This window comes from Marmota marmota, unplaced genomic scaffold (genome assembly GCF_001458135.2).
Source record: "Marmota marmota marmota unplaced genomic scaffold, marMar, whole genome shotgun sequence".
Classification (NCBI taxonomy): domain Eukaryota; kingdom Metazoa; phylum Chordata; class Mammalia; order Rodentia; family Sciuridae; genus Marmota; species Marmota marmota.
The window spans coordinates 71,388,668-71,410,434 of record NW_026000026.1 but is presented as its reverse complement, the minus strand read 5'-3'; the positions used below and the strand labels follow the sequence as shown (position 1 = coordinate 71,410,434).

Here is a 21,767-nt window from a genome sequence, read left to right as displayed (position 1 = left end):
CTCTTGCCGTCCTGTTGCAGGACCTTGCTTCCAGGCTTCTTGTTATCCAAATGAACAACTGGGCATATTTATCATGGTCCCACTTGTGAGTCTTTGAAAGAATAAGGCCACAGGACAATTAGGAAGGGGACTTTTTCACTGGGAGGAAATGGTGGCTAGAGTTTTCACCACAAGCTCCTGTTCTTCAGAGCCCTCTTCTTGGACAGAGACCCAGAGATCCATCTGATCTCACTTTGAGGAGAGGAGAATCTGGTCTCTTCTTCAGGAAGTACTGCTGCTTATCCCCTAAAATCAGAGGTACTGCATAACTTAAGGAAACTAAGTTTCTTAGGTATCCCACTCACCTCTCCATAACAGTGGCACCTTTAGCTTTATGTTTTGATAAAGTTTGTTATTTTTTTTTTAAGTCAGTGGTTGTCAGGTATGAAAGCCACTTCAATCCTGTTGTTCTCTATAAAGGAGGGTCATTATAGCAAGAAAACAACAAAGCAGTAATTTACAATGATAAACTGTCTTGGGATTCACCCAGGGAAGCCTGGAATTGTAATACTATAAACTTGAGATATTCTATGGCCATGCATCAGTTTTTAGAATATAACCATTCATTGTCATATATATATATATATATATATATATATATATATATATATATATATATATATCATTACATATAACATATATATATATATATATTTTAAATAATGTTGAAAGGCTTTCTTTTTTTAAAAACTATTTATTTAGTTAATTAGTTGTAGTTGGACATAATACCTTTATTTATTATATGTGGTGCTGAGGATCAAACCCTGGGCCCCGCATGAGCTAGGCGAGCGCTTTACCACTGAGCCACAATCTCAGCCCTGAAAAACTTTCATAATGTGATTTTTGCCAGGAACCTTGGAGATCTATTTGTTCCAAGTCTTTCTAATATACAGCTGGAAGGGAAGTGAAAACATCAAGAATGATAAACCAAATGGATAAAGCCACAATAAAACTTCAAACTCCACTTCTGCAAGTTGAGGAAAAAACATACCCAAGGCCTTTGCTAGTTTTTGAGTTAGAGGTCAAAACTGGGTGGTTTTCTTTGGTCAGATAATCTACTCTTCTAGGAGAAGGTCCCAATGAAACTATTCTGAAGGACAATTCCTGTGCCATGTTTTTATGGCTAACTTAATTTACTGTCATTCTATTCATTAGAAAAGCAGTGAAAGAAATCTTTTATTTCCCTTTCTCTCTCTCTTTTTTCTTCTTTTTGTGGTGATGGGGATCAAATCCAGGGCCTTCTATATGCTAGGCAAGGGATCCACCATGGTACTACATCCTCAGACCAAAGGGGGCTTATATTAAAGCACAACTTACATTTTCTGTAGAGTATTATCTTCTGATATGGGCTCTTTCACAATCTTTCCACTACCCCAAACCCATCTCAAATTTAAAATGACAGAAAACAAAATCCTTCCATCAGAAAGGAACCTGAACCATACGAAAGGTTTTGCCTTGTCTTTAATGTGATAGATGGTCAACTGTCACACCATCAGAAAAAAAACTGACCCAAGATGCCTGACAGGGAATAAGTCACATAAAATCTTTAAAATAAATAAATTTGTTTTAAAGTAATAGACTTTTACAGTGTGAGAGAGCAATTTAATGTTTGCAGTCCATTCATGATCATAAGTAACAGGCAAGTAGCACACCAGCTACTGAGTCCTTTGATAGATGGTTCCATCTATCAAACAAAACAAACACAAAATAATCAGAGCCACCAGACCCCTTGCCCCCAAAAGCACTGAAACAAAAGACTGATCTGTTTATATAGTCACATGAAAAATAAACATCTTTATTTTTTGCCTACTTTATTTCATTTTTTCAAATAAAATTTAAATCTGTACAAAGTATACTGTTACAGTATATATTTTGTAAGAATCAATGCCTAAAAGAATCACAATACTTCAATAAGCAGTACAGCAGACCTCGCTAGTTTCAGCTTTGATATTGAACAAACTCAAGCCGGCTGATGCACAACACGTTTGCTTGGTTTCCACATGGTGAGTTCCCAGCACTGAGATGGGAGAACATGACAGCAAATATGGTTATATTACAGCCCGACACACTGCGCTTCTTCATGTGATAATAACTGCACATATTTAATACAGAATGCTCAAATTTACTTTTTAAATTGCATTTGCTTACTTTTTAGTTGGCAAAATTCAGCATTCTTAAATGGGGTCCCCAAACAGTGCAAATTAATGATATTCTACTGTATATTGGCACATCTCCAATAAGGATTAACTTGTAAACTCAAAGAATATCAACAACTTAGTTCTAAATTTTAACTAATACACATCTGGTCCATTTAACCAAAGTCATTTTGGAAAGATATTAAAGAACAATTCTATTTCTGAAAGGATCTTGTTTTGACCAATCTTTAGAGAAGATAAATTTTTAAATTGTCATTAAAATGTTTTACTATAAAAGCTTACAAACTTGATTAGAAATTTCAACATTATGATTCACAGCAGACAAATACAAACTGCATATATTCCAACAATACCTACTCTTAGGCTTTCCAACAGAGCACAACCATGTCAGCTGTGTTAACTAAAATTCTGAACAGTGTACTAAATTTATAAGTGGTGCTGGGTCTAGCAAGTGTAAATACACAGTATATTTCAATGAAAAGAATTGTCTTCTTTATACTTTATTTGTTTTCCCATAAGGAAACATTATGTTTACATTCTTTAATAAAGTTAATCTTACATCAGAATATAACTTAATACTGTCAGCAACAGGGACCACACACAGTAAATAAGAAGCACATTTAAAATAAGTCTGAATTCACATAGATTAACATTTGTTGGTTAATAAAATATCAACAGTATTACAATCTTACAATATTTACAGTAAGAAAAATCTAGAGTAATATATACCTTTCACAGCAGGATTCCTTTTTTTTTTTTTAAATTTCTTCCAGTTTGGGATTGTGTATACACGAAAAGCTCAAAATAAAGCAACTCTGCAATATAATCTTAAAATAATGGCTACTAGGGGGAAATTCTATCACAACCATTGAAAATAATGGTGACTTCTCACGGAGTCTGTGGCATCTGAGAACCCAGTTAATTAACCAAAGTCTTGCTCAAACCAGCCTCAGTTACCCAGATTAAAGCTGCAGAACTCCGGCCTTCCCTGACTGCTGAAAACCCAACAGATTTTCTCATCATGCTATAAGAAAAGAGGGAAAATTGGATTCAGCTTATACCTCATGGCTGGAAACCTCCAGCCAGTGCACATTCCCTAATTTATGCCAAAAGGGGGCTGATTTCATCCCCACAGCATCATAAAAGTCCCAAGCTTTACTCATTCCTCAATTCTTGTCCATTAGGATAAGGCATGAACTTGGCCCATATAGTACACATCAGTATCTTAGAGACTTGGGACGGGGCAAAAAAACAGATTAGTGTAGTTTGCACTGTGATCAACAGGAAAATGGGAAGTGATGCACATTTCCAATTAGAATGACAAGAAGAAGACCCACATCCCTAAACTGGAATTTGGCTAGGGCATCAGAGTTAGCACCCCCTCTCTGAGTGCCACCAGCAATTAGGATGTGTGCTCTGGGCCTTCTCTAAGAGAGAGCATCTACAATAAGTAACACAGTGTGGGACATAAGTTCAGTGACCACTCCCAAGAAAGCAGATATGATTCTTGAATCTGGGGCTGTCTATGGCACCTGAGGTCCAATCACCCAAGCTGTGACCTGTCCCAACCCTGCTTACTTTAAGATATCTGATGGGCACAGAGCACTCAGGGATACGGCTGCTGGCTACTTTGGATTCTAGATCTCACAGGTAATCAACAGGTATCTGGGATTGAATTAGCAAACTGTACCATGGCTCCTTAAACAGACACTGTCAGGTTTGAAATCATGTCAAGCATGAATCTTCACTGTCAGGTCAGAAATAAAGTGGGAGCCTTCCCACATTAGCCAAGGTTATTTGGTCAAAACCTTAGAGGAGTTGGACAGTTTTTCATGTTGCAAGTGATTAGTTTACTTATTTCAGTCAAGCTGGATTGGCAAACCAGGCTGATATATTTAGTTTTGTTTTTTTGATTCTTATATATGTGCTAACCCAAAGCTGTTGTATTTGGGCTAAATACACTGACAGAGAAAATTCAAACAACAAAAGTTTCAGCAAACTTCTGTGGCATTTTGTTTTTGGAAGTCAATGCAAGATCAAAAGGTATTTCTACCCAACAAAGTCTGTTTAAGTGTTTAATGTTACTTCCTTTTTTGGTCCTATACAGAATGCTATGACTTCTATATAGGTCTGAATGCAGCTCCATGTAGATTCCTTCTGTATATCTAAAAATATATACTTTTCAGTAGTTCAATACATGGTTAATCTTCCCACAGAGGAAGATTCTTGTAATCACATGTTGCAAAGTAGAAAAACATCTCCTTTCTAAGAAAGGAAATATACTTTCCTATTGTACACTTTTGAATAAGCCCAAAGGCATGCACCAAAAATCATTATTAAAACTAATACATGCACTAAAATGGTGTAGAGTTAGACTTAAAGTGCTGCTTCTCAATTTTTAAAATTTGAAGACATTTTGTCAGTTGTTGACTCAAAGATCCCCCCTCATGGCATCAAGAGAGAAAAGTAAAAAGTATGCATAAATCTTTAAACTATTCTTTACATGGGGGAAAGAATGGATATATCAACTATCCTATTTATAAACTGGATTCCCAGTTTTAAATAAATCAGTATTTACTGGTAAAAATTGTCAAAGCTAATACACCCAAACAAATGTTACTAGTAAATAATGTTCTACATAGAGAATAATTTACTTTGGTTTTATGCACCTTCTCAAAAATAATACTAGTGTCCCATACATCACCAAATTGATGTGTTCCAGCAAAGTTGTAAGGCAAATCTTTTTTTCCCTAGTGACATCTTGTTTCCCAACAGACAAAACTAAATTCTTTTGGTGAAGAAGGGGTTAAGATAATGGCTAACCCCTTGGCATCCTGAGCATTGTGGTTTATCAAACTCTACCCTGCTAGAAATTGTCAGGCACCCTGACCCCTGTCTTGAACCAAGAATGGCTCCCATGTCTAGAGATGCCCTGACTGCTTATGAATAGCTCTCAGAACTTTGCTTCTTTTTTCCTTCTGTCTGGATGTTATAAAATTTAACAAAGCTGGTTGCAATGTCACATTTTGCTAGTAGGGGCCACCATCTAATAATAATTAATTCCATCTGAAATATTTTAAGCCAATAGTTAGTTCCTAATTTTATCAAATTATAATCTTCTCTACAGAGTTTACTTAGAGCAGAGATCCTTAACTTGGGTTTCAGAAGATGTGTGATGCCCCTGAGGTTGTATGCAAAATTATCTGTGTATGTGCATTTTTTTTTCTGAGGAGAGGGTCCATCACTTTCATCAAATTATTAAAGGTACTGTGACCCCCCAAAAAGGGTTACAAGGACTTAGAGAGATACCCGTAATGCGTTTTATATCAAGATTGGGAAATGGGGGTAGAAAACAAAAAACTGCCTAAAAAAGAGGGGACTGGAAAGGAAAATGCTGATCTTTCCCTTTATTCACCTTTGGGAAATAAGAGCTTCAAACTATGAAAAAAGAATTAATTAAGCTGGTTAAACTCCATAAAAAAAACAAAAACCCAAAACCATTTTCTAATTTTTTTCATTTCCATAAGTAGTAAATTTAGCCTCTAAGAAAAGGTTTAGAAGCTAAATTTTTCTCTTTTCCTAAAGGAAATTCATAGATACAATGCTGAACATCATCCACATTTAAAGATCTGACAACATAAAACAGGCAACTCTAATGATGTGAGCCTTTAACTTGCAGTTTTGAGTACATGATTATCTAGAGTCAAATCCACATTGTTAACCTTCATTTCCCAAAACTGGTCCACCACCTGGCATAATTCCACTAAATAAACCTAAAATCTGGACGATGAAGTTCAAAACTTTCTACTCAAATGGAAAACAAAGCCACATGTTCCAAAATAGAATCCGGTCCGAAACATTCACACTATGTCAGAGAGGACATTCTCATTTTAAATACATGACCAAATTTTCAACAGAATTTGCAAACATAAAGATTCAGAACGACTAGCAAAACATGCTGAGAAGAGCATGTCAAGAATTAAAACACCACCCCCCTCTCCAGAAACACATTCAGGCATTCCAAAAATAAACCAGATTTGAAAAGAGGGCCTCTCCACTTGTTGGTTTTAAGTATAAGGTATGTAAAAAGCTATGGGAAAAGAAATATAAAATAATTCAGTAACTTACAAAAAACAAATTTAGCCAAAACACATCTTTCTACTGACAAACCTATTAATTTTTTTTCTTTTTTTGCAGTTCTGAATATGGAGTTGCACAATCTCATTGAGACAAAAATTATGCTCACAGGTACACTTTTTGTTCTTTCTAGAGCACATCTTTGAGGTTATAAGACCGGCTCTGGTTAAAATAGTCTCTTATCCCTTGCTGCCCTTTCCCCTCAAAAAGTAAACCAATCCTGAATTCTAAAGAGAAAGAGACATTTAATATAATTATTTCAATACTAGTTCTATTATATAAACCATGAGAAAACTATATGAACATTATGGAAAACTACATGAAAAGAGGGAACTGCCACTTGCAACCCACTTCACCTTTATAAGCATGTAACCAGTAAGACTCACTGACTAAGTGAAAACAGAACAACACTCTAAAATCAGACTATCTCAGGGTGGAAGTTGGATCTCAAAGATAGATACACACACACACACACACACACACACACTCTCTCTCTCTCTCTCTCTCCCCCCCCCCCAAGCTTTCATTTTGTTTAGTTTAACAGTTTCATAAAGCTCACATTAACAAGAATTTTATTGGCAAAACAAAGGCCCATATTAAAAATTTTACCAAAACAAATTTTTGTATTACATAGCTAACAATAAGGAATGTTTTCTTGGCCTTATAAAGCATATTTAATTGCATATAAGTTTTGCTTTGGGTGGGATACTGAAAACATAATTCTGCAAGAAACTAGAAAAGACTAGAAACAAAAGTGAAAGTGACTAGTCTTAACTCTCAAAAAATCAAGTGCAAAGATAAATAGTGCAAATAATTAAAACTAGAAATTTTATAGGCAACTTTACATAGACTTTCCTGCTTTTTCACTTTAACATACTGACAACTTTATAAACCCTAACAACTGTATGCAGCATGGAAATGGGCTATCATTTATCTCCACTGATTAGACTCAAGGAAGCCTTCCAAAGACTTGTCTCAGAATCATTTAAATCACTGGTTCTTGACACAGGTTTGGGAATTCACTTCTTTTTAAATGACTCCTATGGGAGGGGCTATTTAAGAAGGCTCTGCACTAACTTAAACAAGTTATAGTAGGTAACTGTATTATAATTTAAAATCTGACACAATAAAATGTGAAGATTATATTAACTGCCAACTCTACAAAATAAGCTATGTAAAAATAATTCTTCTATTATTAATGAACTTGACATTTATAAAAAAGAAATTACCTCCAAGTACAAAATCAGAACCTCCTTTTTGGGCTATTTAAAGAGATTTTCATTACTAATGTATAGAGATCTGATTAAAACAAAACTTGAAAGTAATTTGTTAAAATCATTGGAAATAAATTTAAAATAGTAAATTTGCCAACAGTTAATCCAAATATATCTAAAATTACATAACTTTAAAAACAAATACAGCAATTCTTTATTTTAAATAATTTAAAATACCCCTGGGATTATAGGAACAGAAAACACTGTCAGCTCACTCTACAAAGAAGGTAAGAACCTCAAAAATGTACTAAATTATATAATTAACATCTGCCACCACTGAACTTTTGGGAATTCTATAATTTTAATGTAAGAGAGAAAGTGGGAAAACAAATAGTAACATAAATATAGGAGGTATGCTGTCTAATTTCAGAAATGTAGTATTAATGAAGACCTCATAAGGTCCACAATGTTAAATGGTTGCCAGGACTGCAAATGTAAAAGAAATAGAAAAAATACCCAAAATTATAATTTAGTACTATTACCTGGTTTATTGTCTTCTAAGAAATTTATGTGAACCAGAGGCTAAAGTTTCTTTAAAAGAAAGAATCTTAGGATATGGATCTTTGTAGACTGCAAATCAAATAATTTGACCTAAGGACCATTTTGAAAAGTAAAGATAAACCACACATTGTGACAAGTGCCCAAGAAAATAATGATGTACTTATCTGTAATGATAAGGATTACCGATATATTCAAATGATAACTGTGAAAAGTTTAAAACTTTATCATCTTTTTCTCAAAATAAATCACTAGCACCAACTTGCCTTGACCAGAAAAGATGCCACTCCACAGCTGTGCTACTTAAATTTGTCTCAGAAAAGCAAGCATCCTACAGATGAAAACAGATTTGCAAAATATATCATCAGCATCATAGCTAGCTATAGACCAACAGTTTTCTTTTAGCGAATGAGGAACCCATTGTCTCTGGTTTTTGAAACTTTTGCAGTGAAGATCAACTTCATTGTTCTTAGCAAACAACTCTCATTCAGACTTCACCTTAGTTTCCTACCTCCAATAAAAATTCCTCCCACTTTACTTCCAAACCATTCCCTTAGGTACCTCCCACACCCCCATTCATAAACACATTAAACAGCTTTCCCCTTCCTGCTCTCAAATTTCCAAATCAGTAAGCCTCAGTTCCCAGTAGCTTACCTAAAATACACATACTTCTTACTTTCTTCAATTTGCAAATTTCTTAACAAACATTAATTTAGATGCTCTTCAAATTGCCAACTATAGGGAGAACAGCAGTCAGAAAAAAAAATGTCCAATTACCTCAAAATATAGAAATCTTTCTGGATCACCAGTTAACTATGTTCTAAGACAGGAGTCAGCGATTTCTTTACTTCTTTCTCAAGTGGGTAAGCTTGAATGCTACTGGCAGGCCTATGGCAAGAATAAAATAGAAAAAGAGAGAGGAACAAAGAAAAAAGAGGATAGGAGAGACAAGATATCAGATATATAGGGTAAGGAGGTAGCTCAAGAGCCACCAACAATTTTAACTGCTGGAAATTGCCAATCCACTCCAGCTGAATGGGAGTTTGACTCAATTTCAGTATGATCCTAAAAAATCATTACCTGATGGTCATCACTGTTTGAGCTAGTCAACATAAATAGACATCATCTGTCCCATAACTTTAATTGCCACCTAACAACAAGGATATCTTTTTCTAAATTCTCCTAGAAGCCTTCTGTATTAGTACATCTTAGACCAACATACATGCTAACAAGAGTAGTTCCATGTTTTTCACAATTCTAGAATACAAGGGCTTGGTCCTTATACTTGGAGACCTCTTGGATCCGAAATCAAGAAAATTAAACTCTTTAGCTTAAATTTTCCCCATGAAATGCTACACAATAATTGGTAAGCAAATTATTAACAATCAAACAAAGTATTTGTGAAAACACAAAATCTTGATTCCAAAATGAGCAAAATATTTCTGGTTCTTATTTTACAAAGAGGATCATCAACATCTTTCTATCTATCAACAAGACAATTTTCCACAAAAGCAAAGGACATCAGGAAGAAGGAAGAAAGGATAAGGGAAGAAAAAAGGAAGGAAAGAAACAATAAATACCAAATGTAATATGGATAATTAAATGAATGAGTAGCTATGAAACTCTTAAGAGAAATGTTTTTAACAAGTGACTTTTGCCATATTCAATTTTTCTATAGACATAAATTGCCCAGACCAATTAACATCAAAATTTGGTAGTCAGTTTGGCAGATAAAAGATGACAACCTGTTGACTTAAAACCAATCATATTTTTCACAATTCATCTGATTGTTCTTGTACCTTGAAACTCTACCTGACTCAGGTTAATGCAGGTATAGATTTATCTTTACTTATCCCATAATCATGAAATTTCTGTTGAAAAGAGCCAGTTGAATGGCCTAGGCCTTAGGCTTTATTTTAGGATCAAATAACTTCACAAATCAGCTTTTCTTAAAAGTACATTGCAAACTCTGCGAAGAAAACTCTATAGTAATTAATGCTGCTGGGCAAAAACAGTAATTTTAATAGATGTGATCACTTTAGTTTATGGTGTACTTCATTATAAATGGCCTAAATTTGGTTAACATGTAATAAAGAAAAACAAATATTACAAGGTATGATTTAAAAATTAATAAAATTTAACTTTATACAAAAAAACTGGTGAATTTATTTACTCCACTCTCATGAAAAAGTAGACATATGTATAAATGTATATGTACATGTACATACACATATACATATATATCCAAAGTATTAAGACATTCAAATTAGGGATAATCAACTGTAAATATTATGCCATAGTTATCACCAATTATTTCAAATCTAAGTTGCTTAAAGATGCTCTTGTTTTAGCATCCTTTTAAATAGAAAGCAAGATCTCATTCAGATATCCAAAACTTTGAAAAAGAAAGGTCATTAGAGCTGGTACCTCACTTTTTATAAGAAATCTTACAAGTATATTCATGTTTAAAAAATTTAAATGTAGAGTTATGGAAGTTATCAGAGCAATAATTTCAGAAAACCCCATTCTAAAATCATTGTGTGTGTGTGTGTGTGTAAAACATGAAAAAATGAATGGTAATATTGAAGAAAAGAGAGTGAACCATGTTTGGGAGATAAAAATAATCATGCTCATGGTGGGGGTCATCATGACTGGCAGATAACCCAAAATGTCATAAAAAGAAAAATGTGTTAGTTTAGAAAGTTTCAACAGTGCCAAAACACAAAATGTTAAAGCACAGAAATAAATATGAATGAAATAACCTCTCCAAACATTGAGTTCCACAAGAAACCATGAAGAAAAAACTTGACATAGCATCTTTTTAAATATACTAAATCTTAACTGATTGAAAGATGATATAAAGTGCTTGGGCCATCATACCCTCCCAGATACTTATCATCAACGGATTTATCTTTTCCCCTCCCTTCCACCCAAATTTAGTTCAGTTTTCCTGCAGAAAAAGTACAGCATCCCTACATTAAACGAAATGAAAACAGTGAGTACAACTGATATAGATCCATTGACTTTTATTACAAATGTACTTGATCACTTGACTTCAAAAAGTTTAAAATCAATACCCTATTTTCTGTATGCCAGTACAAAGCAAACTGTTTTACAAATTAAATACCTAAAAATTTGACAAAAATATTAAAATTTGATGAAAAACAATTATAAAAATCCTTAATCTCTCTTCAAAAAAGGAGGCAGTCTTCCCAGTCCTATTATACAATATTAATAGTATTCACCATTTTTAGAATAGGTAGCTAAATTATATTTTTCTGTTAGCATAAAAAACTCTTTAAACTAATAGACTTTATTTGTATATGCTCCAGTTAAGTTCGTGAATGCCATCTGACTGCAATATAATCAACTATCTTTAATTAAATTCTCACTTACACTTATTTAATAATTTGCATAGTCTGAAAGGGATAAAGGTTATTCTAAGACTAATTACCATAGGCTATTACAGTGCTATTTTTCAAGGCAATAAGTATTTGCTCCCAAATGAAATTGTCTGTCTTCTTTAGGCAGGGGTTAAAATTGCTAGCAGCTTTCTCCATTACCTGAAAAATCAAACTGGAAGAGTTATCCATCTCTAAATGTGAAGCCCTAAAAAAAAAAAAAAAAATCGATATACTTTCCATTTTGAATCAAATTTCAACCCCTGCGTGGGACAACCAGAAAGTGAGACTTTCAAAGTTTTTTTTTTTTTTAAATTTCCCTGTTGGTTTTGGTTTCTACTTTCCATGGCTTTTGAGAAGCTGGAAAACAGTCTATCTTTCCTGACTAGCATTGTCTTTTTTTCCATTTGGCAAATAATCATCTACATCCAATCTGTATCTAGTAGAGGAAAAGCCGACATGGCTTTTCTTATGAACTTCCTTTGTTGTCAAAGGAATGTATAATGATTTCTACAGTTCTGGTTAGTTAACTTTAGCTCCCTCTGTGGCTGGATGACTGCTGCTTCTAACATCAGCATGATAAATAGGAGGTACAAATAAAAAGTAGCTTAAAAAAAAGATTTGGTGATTAAAATGACAACAACAACACCAAACACACCACACACACACACACACACACACACACACACACACACATTTCAAATCTGGTGGTTGATCTCTGGATTAAATTACTTGACAGTGTCTCTCATTTTAAAGAACGTCAATATTGCAATGCATTTCAAGTTTTCTTTTTTTACTTAGGCAAATAACAGTTTAACCAAGCTTTTGGACCTTAATTATAAGACAAAGCAGATCAATAAAAATAAGGCATACTTGTCAGGAATTAAGCTTTGTTTGCTTATTTTTGGCACATTTGATCATACTGTCTTCTATGAATAACACATATGGTCAAATATACCATTCTTTTTTTCAGCACAAACAGGGTTTACCAACCAGTAAAGTAAAAACAAGAAGAAATTCCAACATAAAACACTGAATAATAGAACCTTGGTAAAGTACTGAGCACCTGGGAGGGGGAAGGTAGGGGCAGGATGAAACAGGAGAGGGGAGAAGAGAAGGTTGGGAGGGTGTTTGGGGAGGTAAAGTGAGATGCTTTTAAAAAAAAAAAAAAAAGAGCATCTTTACAGTCACTTAAGTCTTTTTCTATGATCACTTCTTAAGTCTTAAAAGATCTGTATGTGGATTTCTTTTTAAATCCACTGACCATAAATCAGACAATGGTTTCAAAATCCTGGTAAGATTGTGTTTAACTGTTAAGAGTGTAAAGACAACTGCACAATACATGTGCTTCTTGATCCGGTAGGATTCCAAACAGAATCTGACGTCTATAGGTAAGAAAGGCTTCGCTTTAGGTAACTGACCCTAAAGAAAACCTCAGGAAAGAACTTGCATCTCAAAGAAAGGACACTTTGCCTAAGTTTGCTGTGTTTTTGTTGACTTGCACTACTTATTGCTGGCTACCATAAAACACTGATCTAAGAGTACTCCAACAACCTGTAGTACAAGGCCTAACTTTTAAGAAGCTATAGTAAACAAGAGACAAAATCAAAGCAATTTTCTTTCCTAATTAGTAACAGCACAGAGAATGCAATCTTTTCCATATCACAGTTAAAGTACAGTGAACAAAACAGCTCAACAAACCTTAAGACAAAAAAAGTGCAGGTTATTAATGTTTACATGCAGTTGATAAGCATTCCAAATGTCACATTATGCACTGTAAAAGCTCAACCTTACTATATGGAAATAAGAAAAATGCACCTTGGGGGAAGGGGAAAAGCAATTTAATCATTTCCAGTGATTTTTGCAAGTAAAGAAACTCCTAACTACTGTACGGTCACCTCATATTTAACATTGTATGAATATTAAAAGCAAACAATTTAATGGGAAAATGCACAGTACAATGAAAATAGCTTGTTATTCAACACATACAGTAGATCTCAAAAACAAAGACAACACACTCAACCAGGGAGCTTAAAAATATCAAATCAAAACCCAAAGAACCAGCAGAAAAAAAATCCTTCAAAAAGACAACTGTTTCGCCTTCCTAGGCCAAATGCTTTACAATGTGAGAAGCACTGATACCTTCCCGCTCCTACAGGTGGTGTTTTCTACATACAGCAGTTAGATCTATATGGCTGGATTTGCCAAGAAACAATTCCATCCCCAGAACTCTCTGTCAGACAAGATCTGAGATCCTTTTTTTTTTTTTGTTTTGTTTTTTACCAAAATACTTTCTACACAATTCCAAATCAAAAATCAAAATGTACTGTTTAAGGCATCTTTTTTTATAACATTTTCTCTTCACTCAAAGATGATAGTCATGCAGCAGTTTAATGATAAAAATATATTAATATTTTACTATACAGCAGCAAGAAGTTAGTTGTCAATTAAAAGCACACAAACATCTTTAAATGAAAACCTGTGAAAGACTACCATTACAAACAATTTCAGTTTGGAGGACACTAGCTTGGTAAAGTGCTCTCCTAAGCTTTGCATTTTCACACCCTACACTTTGAATATATGAGTTATAGAACATACTCTGATAGAAGGCTTGTACACTTGGGGAACACAAATACACTTAGCATATAATGTAGCCAGTAATAACTAGCACCACAGCTACATGGAAATCCTTTACATACACCAACTTGGCTTTCACTTTTAAAACGAAACTCAAAATCCATGGCTCAGTAGGATAACTATAATTGTGTTGCTCTGCTTTTTAACAGGTCTACATAAGTTAATAGCACTGGCAAAAATCAAAGGATAGCTTCAGACCTCTTACAAGTTTAGGAGACAGTGCTAGTGACCACAAATAGACTCACTACCTGAAGTCCAAGTACAGGTTCACTGGAAATTGCTGCACGTTAGTTAAGTTTTTAAAATCTTTCTACATATAATAAAAAAAATATATTATGAACAATACAAGTACATCTCATATACACAATAACAAAACGCCTACTCAGTCAAAGCAAACAGATGCAGAAAAATATGGGAGATTTCCTTTTTCTTTCTTTCTCTTTTTCCTTTTACTATTTGAATAACTTTGGTTCCAACCATAAAAATCACAACTTAGCAAATTTCATTTAAATGCCTTTTTTAATAATTTCTTCATGTTCACAGAAGTTTCACTGACCATTTTTATGTTTAAGGTCCAGATGCAATGCATATTGTATAAAAGAGAGCACTTATTGTTTACCTTGCATGAATTAAACCTACGTACCTTTAACTCTACAAACTTCTGCATAACATTTAGACAAAGCTCAGACACAGCATGCCTAGCCCTCATATATATACACATCTCTAATCACAGGTATATAGGGTGTCAAATATACTATAATAACCTCCATGTAAGGTTTGAAATTTGGTAACAAAATGAGAAAAACTAAAAATATTATTTTACGTGTTCTAAAATATCTCTTTTTTGTGCTAAAGTCAAATGTTAGCTCAACAGGAAAAGGACTTTTATATAATTCAGCAATATTATAATCTTGACCATTTTGCAAACACTTTTAATAATAATAGCTTAAACGTGTACAAAAGTTCTTGGTTAATTAGGGAAATAAACACTCAGTTCTTTATATTTTTTAATCAAGTAGGAAACACAGTTCATATAATGTTATTACTTTTTGTATTTTTTTTTGTTTGTTTTTAGCAGCTGCTTACTGTTTTNTTGGAGGCCAGCTCCTGCGTCTCGTGCTGCAGCCCCCCGGGACCCCGCCGCCGCCGCCGCCACTGCCGCCGCCGCCCCCGCCGCCACCACCGCCCCCGCCGGAGCCCGAGCCCGAGCCCGGGTGCCCCAGGGAGCCGCCCGAGCCCAGCGCCGCACCACCCTGCTCGCTGCCGCTGTCTCGGTCCGCCATGATGCTGCGCTCCGCCGCCGCGCCGCCGCCGCCGCCTGCCGCTCCGCCCGCCGCCTCAGTCGCCTCAGCCGCCGCTGCTTTCCCTCCCCGGCTCCGCCTGCTGCCGCCGCAACCCCCACAGCCAGTCAGCCACTCTCGCGAGATCTGCGGGAGAGACGAGACAGACGAGACCCGGTAACAGGGCACTGACTCCCCAGTACAGTAGCAGGGCGCCCTACTGTACGCGCCCACCCGCCCGCCAACACGTGACCTGTGCCCCCTCCCCAATACCAGCCCCCCGGCCGCCCGCCCGCCAGGCGGCGCCCACCGCTGGCCCTCACTCTACACCCCCAGCTGGGGGTGGGGAGGGAGTGGGACGCGCCGCGTCGCAGCTCTGCTGCCGCCGCCAATGCCACCACCACCACTGTGGCTGTCGCTGTCGGCCAGACCTTAAGCGGCCTTGGCCCAAGGAGTTGGGGGATTGGGGTGAGAAGGGGTCTGCCATTCTAAGCACAAGGAACTGGCCTGAGTTCTGCTTTCCAGTGACCCCCGAGAGAGGATGTGGGGGGGGAGGGGCCTGCGCAGCGCAACATAGCCCACTGCAGAGAAGGGACACCGAGTCACAGCCACCCCCTCCCATGCGGGCCTCAGTCAGACCTAGACCCAAACCCAGACAGGCCCGCCCGCCACCCAGCTTGGTTGTCTCCTACCGCAGAGCCCTGGCCGCAGAAGCAGGAGAGGAAAAGAAGGTGGTGCGGTAGTAACCCTTAGCTGCAGAGGGGGCTGCTGGGGATGAGATGGGGCGCCGGCAGCAGTGGCGCGGAGCAGCAGACACCTAGCCCGTCTCTCCCCTCTCCTTCCCCTCGCTCCCGCCGCTCCCCCTCCCCGCGCAGAGCAGCGGCTCTGGCCTCAGATGATCCCGCTCCCCCTCCCCCCAACCGCAGCCCCGCACAGTCGGTCGGGCGGGCGCACTCACCGGCGGGGGGAGCCAAGCGGAGGACAGTAGCCGCACCAGGGCTGGGGTGCCCGCAGTGCCTATTCCAATAGGCTCTACCCTTACTCCCAAATAGCAATCAAAAAGAAACCCCACACTCACCAAAAACCTGCAACCAGCCCCCCCTTGGGACCACGGATGCCTGCTTGCCTCCCCCTCCTCCTTCCGAGATTTGGGGAAGGGGGGCACCCTGCTCAGGGTTGAGCCCAGCCTGGGTTGCTGGCCAGCTCTGCAGATGAACCAGGCCCTGCTGGGCATTCAGACCCTAGCCCACTCTTTTTCCTCTCTGGAAGGACCCAGAATGGAGGAGAAAACCAAGCAGGCTTTCGGAAATTCATGAGCTAAAAATGTCAGGAATTTCCTGGGAAACGCAGTTCCTTACGGGATTCATTAAAGCAGGTTCGCTTGCCCCTTTTACTCTTCCTTCGTAAGTGTCAAGGAGGGCCTCCATCCCCCCAAAAGTAAAACATTAAATGATCGCTGGTTTTAATGCAGACAGCTAGGTTACCGACCATTAATTAACCAATGACTCTTTGGACGGTGACAGCTAAAGGGGATCTTCTCTCATAACAGAAAGAGGCTGAAGAGTAAGAGGAGTCTCAGAAATAATTGGTTTCTTTCTTCCCAGATCTGATGCATAATCTAGGCCCTATTTTCCAACTCCCAGATAGGTAGTGAATGCTTATAACTTCCTCACTGCAGTGTGCAGCCCTCATAGCTGTGAGAAAGCTAAGGCCTATTTTCAGGGAACCCCTACCATACTCCCCATCACGTTCTGCAGGGGGCTGAGCACACAGATCATGCAGTCTTAGTCCTGGCTTAATCAAGCAAGGATTGCTGCCTCGATCCATCTGTGGTTTCCACTCCCATTGAACATCTCCTCCTTTACTTCAAAAGTAAGGAGATTTGCCTCCCCCACTCTTAGCTATTGAAACAAAATGACTACATGGTTGCCCAAAAGTAAAGACTAATGATCAAAAAACTAAGCACAGTCTAGAGGATAAGCCTTGTCATTCCCGGAACACTCAAAGTCTCCTATTATATCCTTTCACTTTTGGGGCAAACCTGCCTGCTAGGTAGACATGACTTCCTTTTTCTTTTAGCAAGAGCCCCATTCTACTCAGCATTAGCTTCTTCAGCTCTGGGCTGAAGTTCACTAGTTCTCATTAAGAGGAAGAAACAGGGCAAAGAGCCCTGGCTACCAAAGAGCAAACTGGGGTAGTCCTGTGATACAGCCTCAAAACCATGCACCTAGGTCTAGTGGTCTCTGAAATGGCTTCCTGAAGGGGAGGTTCACTCTGTGAGATAGAAACCCAGGCTCTGGGCCCCACAAATAGATTTTTAATTTAGGGGCAACCTTTAGCAGTATAGGGTCCCTCAGTGCTTTATTTTCTACAGTCTCTCCCCTATCCCTAAGTCAGTTGGGAAGGATACACAGGAACTTTTAGAGTGCTTCCTACCACACAAAAATACATGTGTGAAGAAGCAGTGTCTTCTCTGGGCTCACACAGCAGTGATCAGGACCCTGGATAGACCCCGAACGTAAAGGCTGAGTGGCAGGGTCTCTGCATAAATACCAACTGTAAACTAAGGCTAAGTTCTGTTGTAGTCCGATCGAGAAAGGGCTGCTGCTCTTCCTCAAGGGTTTCTCTTATGATAAACCAAACTCTTCTCCCTTAATGAGAGAAACAAGATCAATGAGATTTTGAAGGGGGCCCGCCGGTCAGTCCCTGCCATTCTTCCGCACCCAGGATGACTGTACCAGGGACAGACGCCTCGGGCTCAAAACTGCCTAACTCCTGCCTAACTTTGTAGCCTAAATTTCTTGCTTTCCATCCCAAATGTTTATGTCCAGCAGTTCTGAAGCGATTTGAGTTTGGGAATGCCCTGATTTGAGAAAAGAGAGAGGGAGAGAGGGAAGTGACTGTCACTAGGAATTTACTAGAGGCAACTAAGTTTTAGACAGAACATAAATTAAATATTTGCACACTTAAACTGGGAGTTTTAAATGAAAAATCAGCACATGACTGAGACCTGGATCTTGTCACATAAATAGGTACTTATTTTATACTACTCATCGTGTATGTGTAAGATTTCTGCCCTTCTATGCCAGTTTCTCTCCTACTTTACACATGTATCCAAAAAGTAACAAGATTAATTAATGCCTTTTCCAAAACAGTTCAATGATAAACTAGATAGCATATTTTCATTTCTGAAGCAAGAGTGTTAATTTCAAAAATAAGTCTGTTAGTGTGGGCTTTTTCTCAGACTAGGAAGTAAGAGGTGGCTTCATCAGACTACACGTACAGTAGTCATGAAAAGTAGTCTAGGAGGAATGAATATTAACTTGTAGAAAAGTCTGAAAAAGTTTAGGACCTTAAGTAGATTTTCAAAGTTATGAGTACTGTAACATTGAAAAGTCATTATAAAATCGTGGATTTAAAAGACTACTAGCCATTTTATTAGTTATCTAAACAATATACTAATATACTCGATGAATGAAAAACCTATTCTAGTATTCAACTGTTTGAATTTGTTACTTTAAAACAAATAGTTGTAAAACTAAATTTACAATTTCTTTACAATGCAAGGAAGACAAAAGGGAAACGAAATATAACGTGCAGCTAATTAATATGCAGTAAAATAACCATGTTAATGAAAAATCATCAAAAAGAAATATTCCCTTTCTCCTAAAAATTTGCTTACATTTAAAAACCTGATAAACATCTCTAGATTTTTTTATTTCATTAATACTATACACACATTTTGAAGAGCACAGAAACTGCTTTATTTTTAATCTCACTATGTATTTAACAAACTGTTACAAAAAAAATTTTTGCACAAGGAAACAGACATTAGGCAGAACAAGGAGGAAAAACGTCTAAATTTTTCTCATCCTGAACTACAGGTGATTCAGAAATAATCCAATTCAGCTTTGTTTTTCTTAAAATCAAAATCAACCCACATTTATAAAATAAACTTGTGAAAGAGAGGGTATCTACCTTGGGGTAGTTAAACCCTTTGGATTATAGAGTTCCCAACAGAAACAATTTGCTGATTAGTATTTTACGAAAGCACACATTTCCAAAATAGAAGTGAACACTAAAACTTGTTTTCAAGGGCTACTTGTGCTAAACCAGACAATTATTTTCAATACCCAATCATTAAAATTAACATGAATGTTGCACTGTAAATGTTCAAAGTGGAGGAATTACCCATTTCTTCTCATGGCTACATTTATCAGGAAAATTAAGGGAAACCCTGAAGTAAATCCTAACATTTAACAACATCATCTCATAATACCAGCATTTCACAAATCATTTTTAAAAAGCATGTCCCCTTTCTGTAGCTCACTATTCTTGAAAACTGTGCCTCTTCAATGCCATACTAATGTTTAGAATTAAAGATATGAAACATTTAAAATCTGAAGAGAATAATGCATGTGATAGAACCTTTGCATTCCCTAATGTCTTCATTTTAAACATTTGGAAAAGAGTTAAATAAAATTAACACACATTCTAAATTCGATAAAGATTCAGAAAACCCGACATTTGCCCAAAGATCCAAACAGAACCGATTTAAATGTCAAAAGCTTCCTCTCTTCCGGCAGGTACTTAAATGATTTTACTAGTGCTGTACCCAAAGGAATGAAATCAGCAACTCTCTCCACACTCTAGTCAACACTCCAATTTCCAAAGCCGCAATTCGCAAACGTCAGTTGGGCGGGGGCATGGGGGTCTAGAAACAATCCCCACATTTCCTTTTCCCCTGACAGTCTACTAAAAGATGTCAAACCAAATCCGACCAATCAAGCCTATTGTAAAGCACTAGGACTATCCTACCAAGGACACGGGACACAAGCACAGACAATCAAGAAAAGCTTTCCATAAGCTCCTGGCCCGACAGAAACATAAGGGTCCCAAATGAGAACGAAGCAGAACCGTCAAGAAAGTCCCGAAGAGGCAACGGAAATGAAGGTGGCATTTATTCTGGGGTCGACAGCTACAAATCAAAGTTATCCAACCAGTCTCTCCGGGCCTCTACCAAAGTTCAGGCTTATGGGAGAAATACTGGTCGGGTTCCTTCCCTTAAAATATCATAGCGCACTGCCGCTCAAAGGGAAGACCCTTCAGCTTCGTATCAGTTCCTTTTGCCCACGAACAAAGGTAGAAGGGGTTGTTGAGCTGACCTAGCGCTGTGGGGCAGTAAAAATGCCTAGTTCGGGCCACCCATCCTTGGGCCTGGCTTCATCTGCGATGTCAGCATCAATGGGGGGGTTTTGTTGTTGTTTTGCCTTTTTGTTTTTTTAACAACGCACCCAGGGTGGGTGTATGCAATAGGTTGGGGGGTAGATTTAAAATAGAGGAGAGGTGGAGTTCATTGGTAGTGGAATCTAAATTACAGAATCTTCTTTTCTCTCCCCTCCTTCCTGTGTAGCCGTTCAGGGAGTGTCGGCCACGTCTAGCGCACTGTCCCAGGCCCCGGGGCGAAGATGGTCTGGGGAAATGGGGCTCAGGGATTGCTAAGAACATCATTGGTGGTCTCCAGCGCCTGCGGATGTAGGATTTTTAAAGGGGAGGGATGTTATTTTGTTCTTTTTCGGAGGTGGAGGGGGTTTATTCGTTCGTCGTGCGAAGCGCGGGGGGGGGGCGGGGGGGGCGTTGCTACACCGGCCTAGGTCCCCAAGAAGGAAGGGTGCGGGGATGTCTGCAATGGTACGATCATTATTCCTGGGCTGAGAGGGCAATTAAAGGGGACGGGGTGGGCGGCACATCCAGCTGTGGCAGCTGCGGCAAGGAAGGTCGCGAGGGGGCTTACCAGGGCGGGCGGGCGGGCGGGCGCTGTCCTGCCGCAGGTGAGGGAGGGCGCAGTCTGGAGGGAGGGAGGGTGCGCGCGAGGCAGGCGCTAGGCTGGCGCGAGGAACGGGGGGAGGGGAGGAGGGCGCGCGCGCGCACACCTGTCCTGGACAGCGGCGCGAGCCGAGCTGCGCCTCACTCGGGCTCTGCGGGGATGAGAAGGAAGGAGGCGGGCGGGGGGCGGGACGCCGAGGGGAGGAGGAGGAGGCGGCGGCTCGGAAGGCTGGCTCGGCTCTCGCTCGTTCTCCCTCCCGCGGGCAAGCCCGGCTCACACCCTGCTTCTCCCGCTCACTCACAGCCCCCTTGGCTCTCCCTCCTCCTCCTCCTTCCCCTGCGGGATCCGCTCGCCGCCGCCGCCGCCGCCGCAGACGGCAAGTCGTGGCAGCCAGACGTCGGCGCGTAACCCGGCGCTCCGTGCGTGACTCCAGGCGACGTCAGCGCGCGCTCCGCGCTCCCCACCCCGCTCAGTGGCTCGCGCCCTCCGCTCTCGCGTCCCTAGGTTTCAGTTGCAGC

The 21,767-nt window shown here is 38.9% G+C and overlaps 1 protein-coding gene across 1 annotated transcript; it reads right to left on the bottom strand.

Moving 5' to 3' along the window:
- Nucleotides 1-1,833: 1,833 nt before the first annotated feature.
- Nucleotides 1,834-15,243, bottom strand: LOC107141614 (IgA inducing protein). The gene has a single exon (XM_048811642.1). It carries the CDS (start codon nt 2,137-2,139, stop codon nt 1,978-1,980), a length of 162 nt encoding a protein of 53 aa, XP_048667599.1. The 5' UTR covers nt 2,140-15,243; the 3' UTR covers nt 1,834-1,977.
- Nucleotides 15,244-21,767: the final 6,524 nt, after the last annotated feature.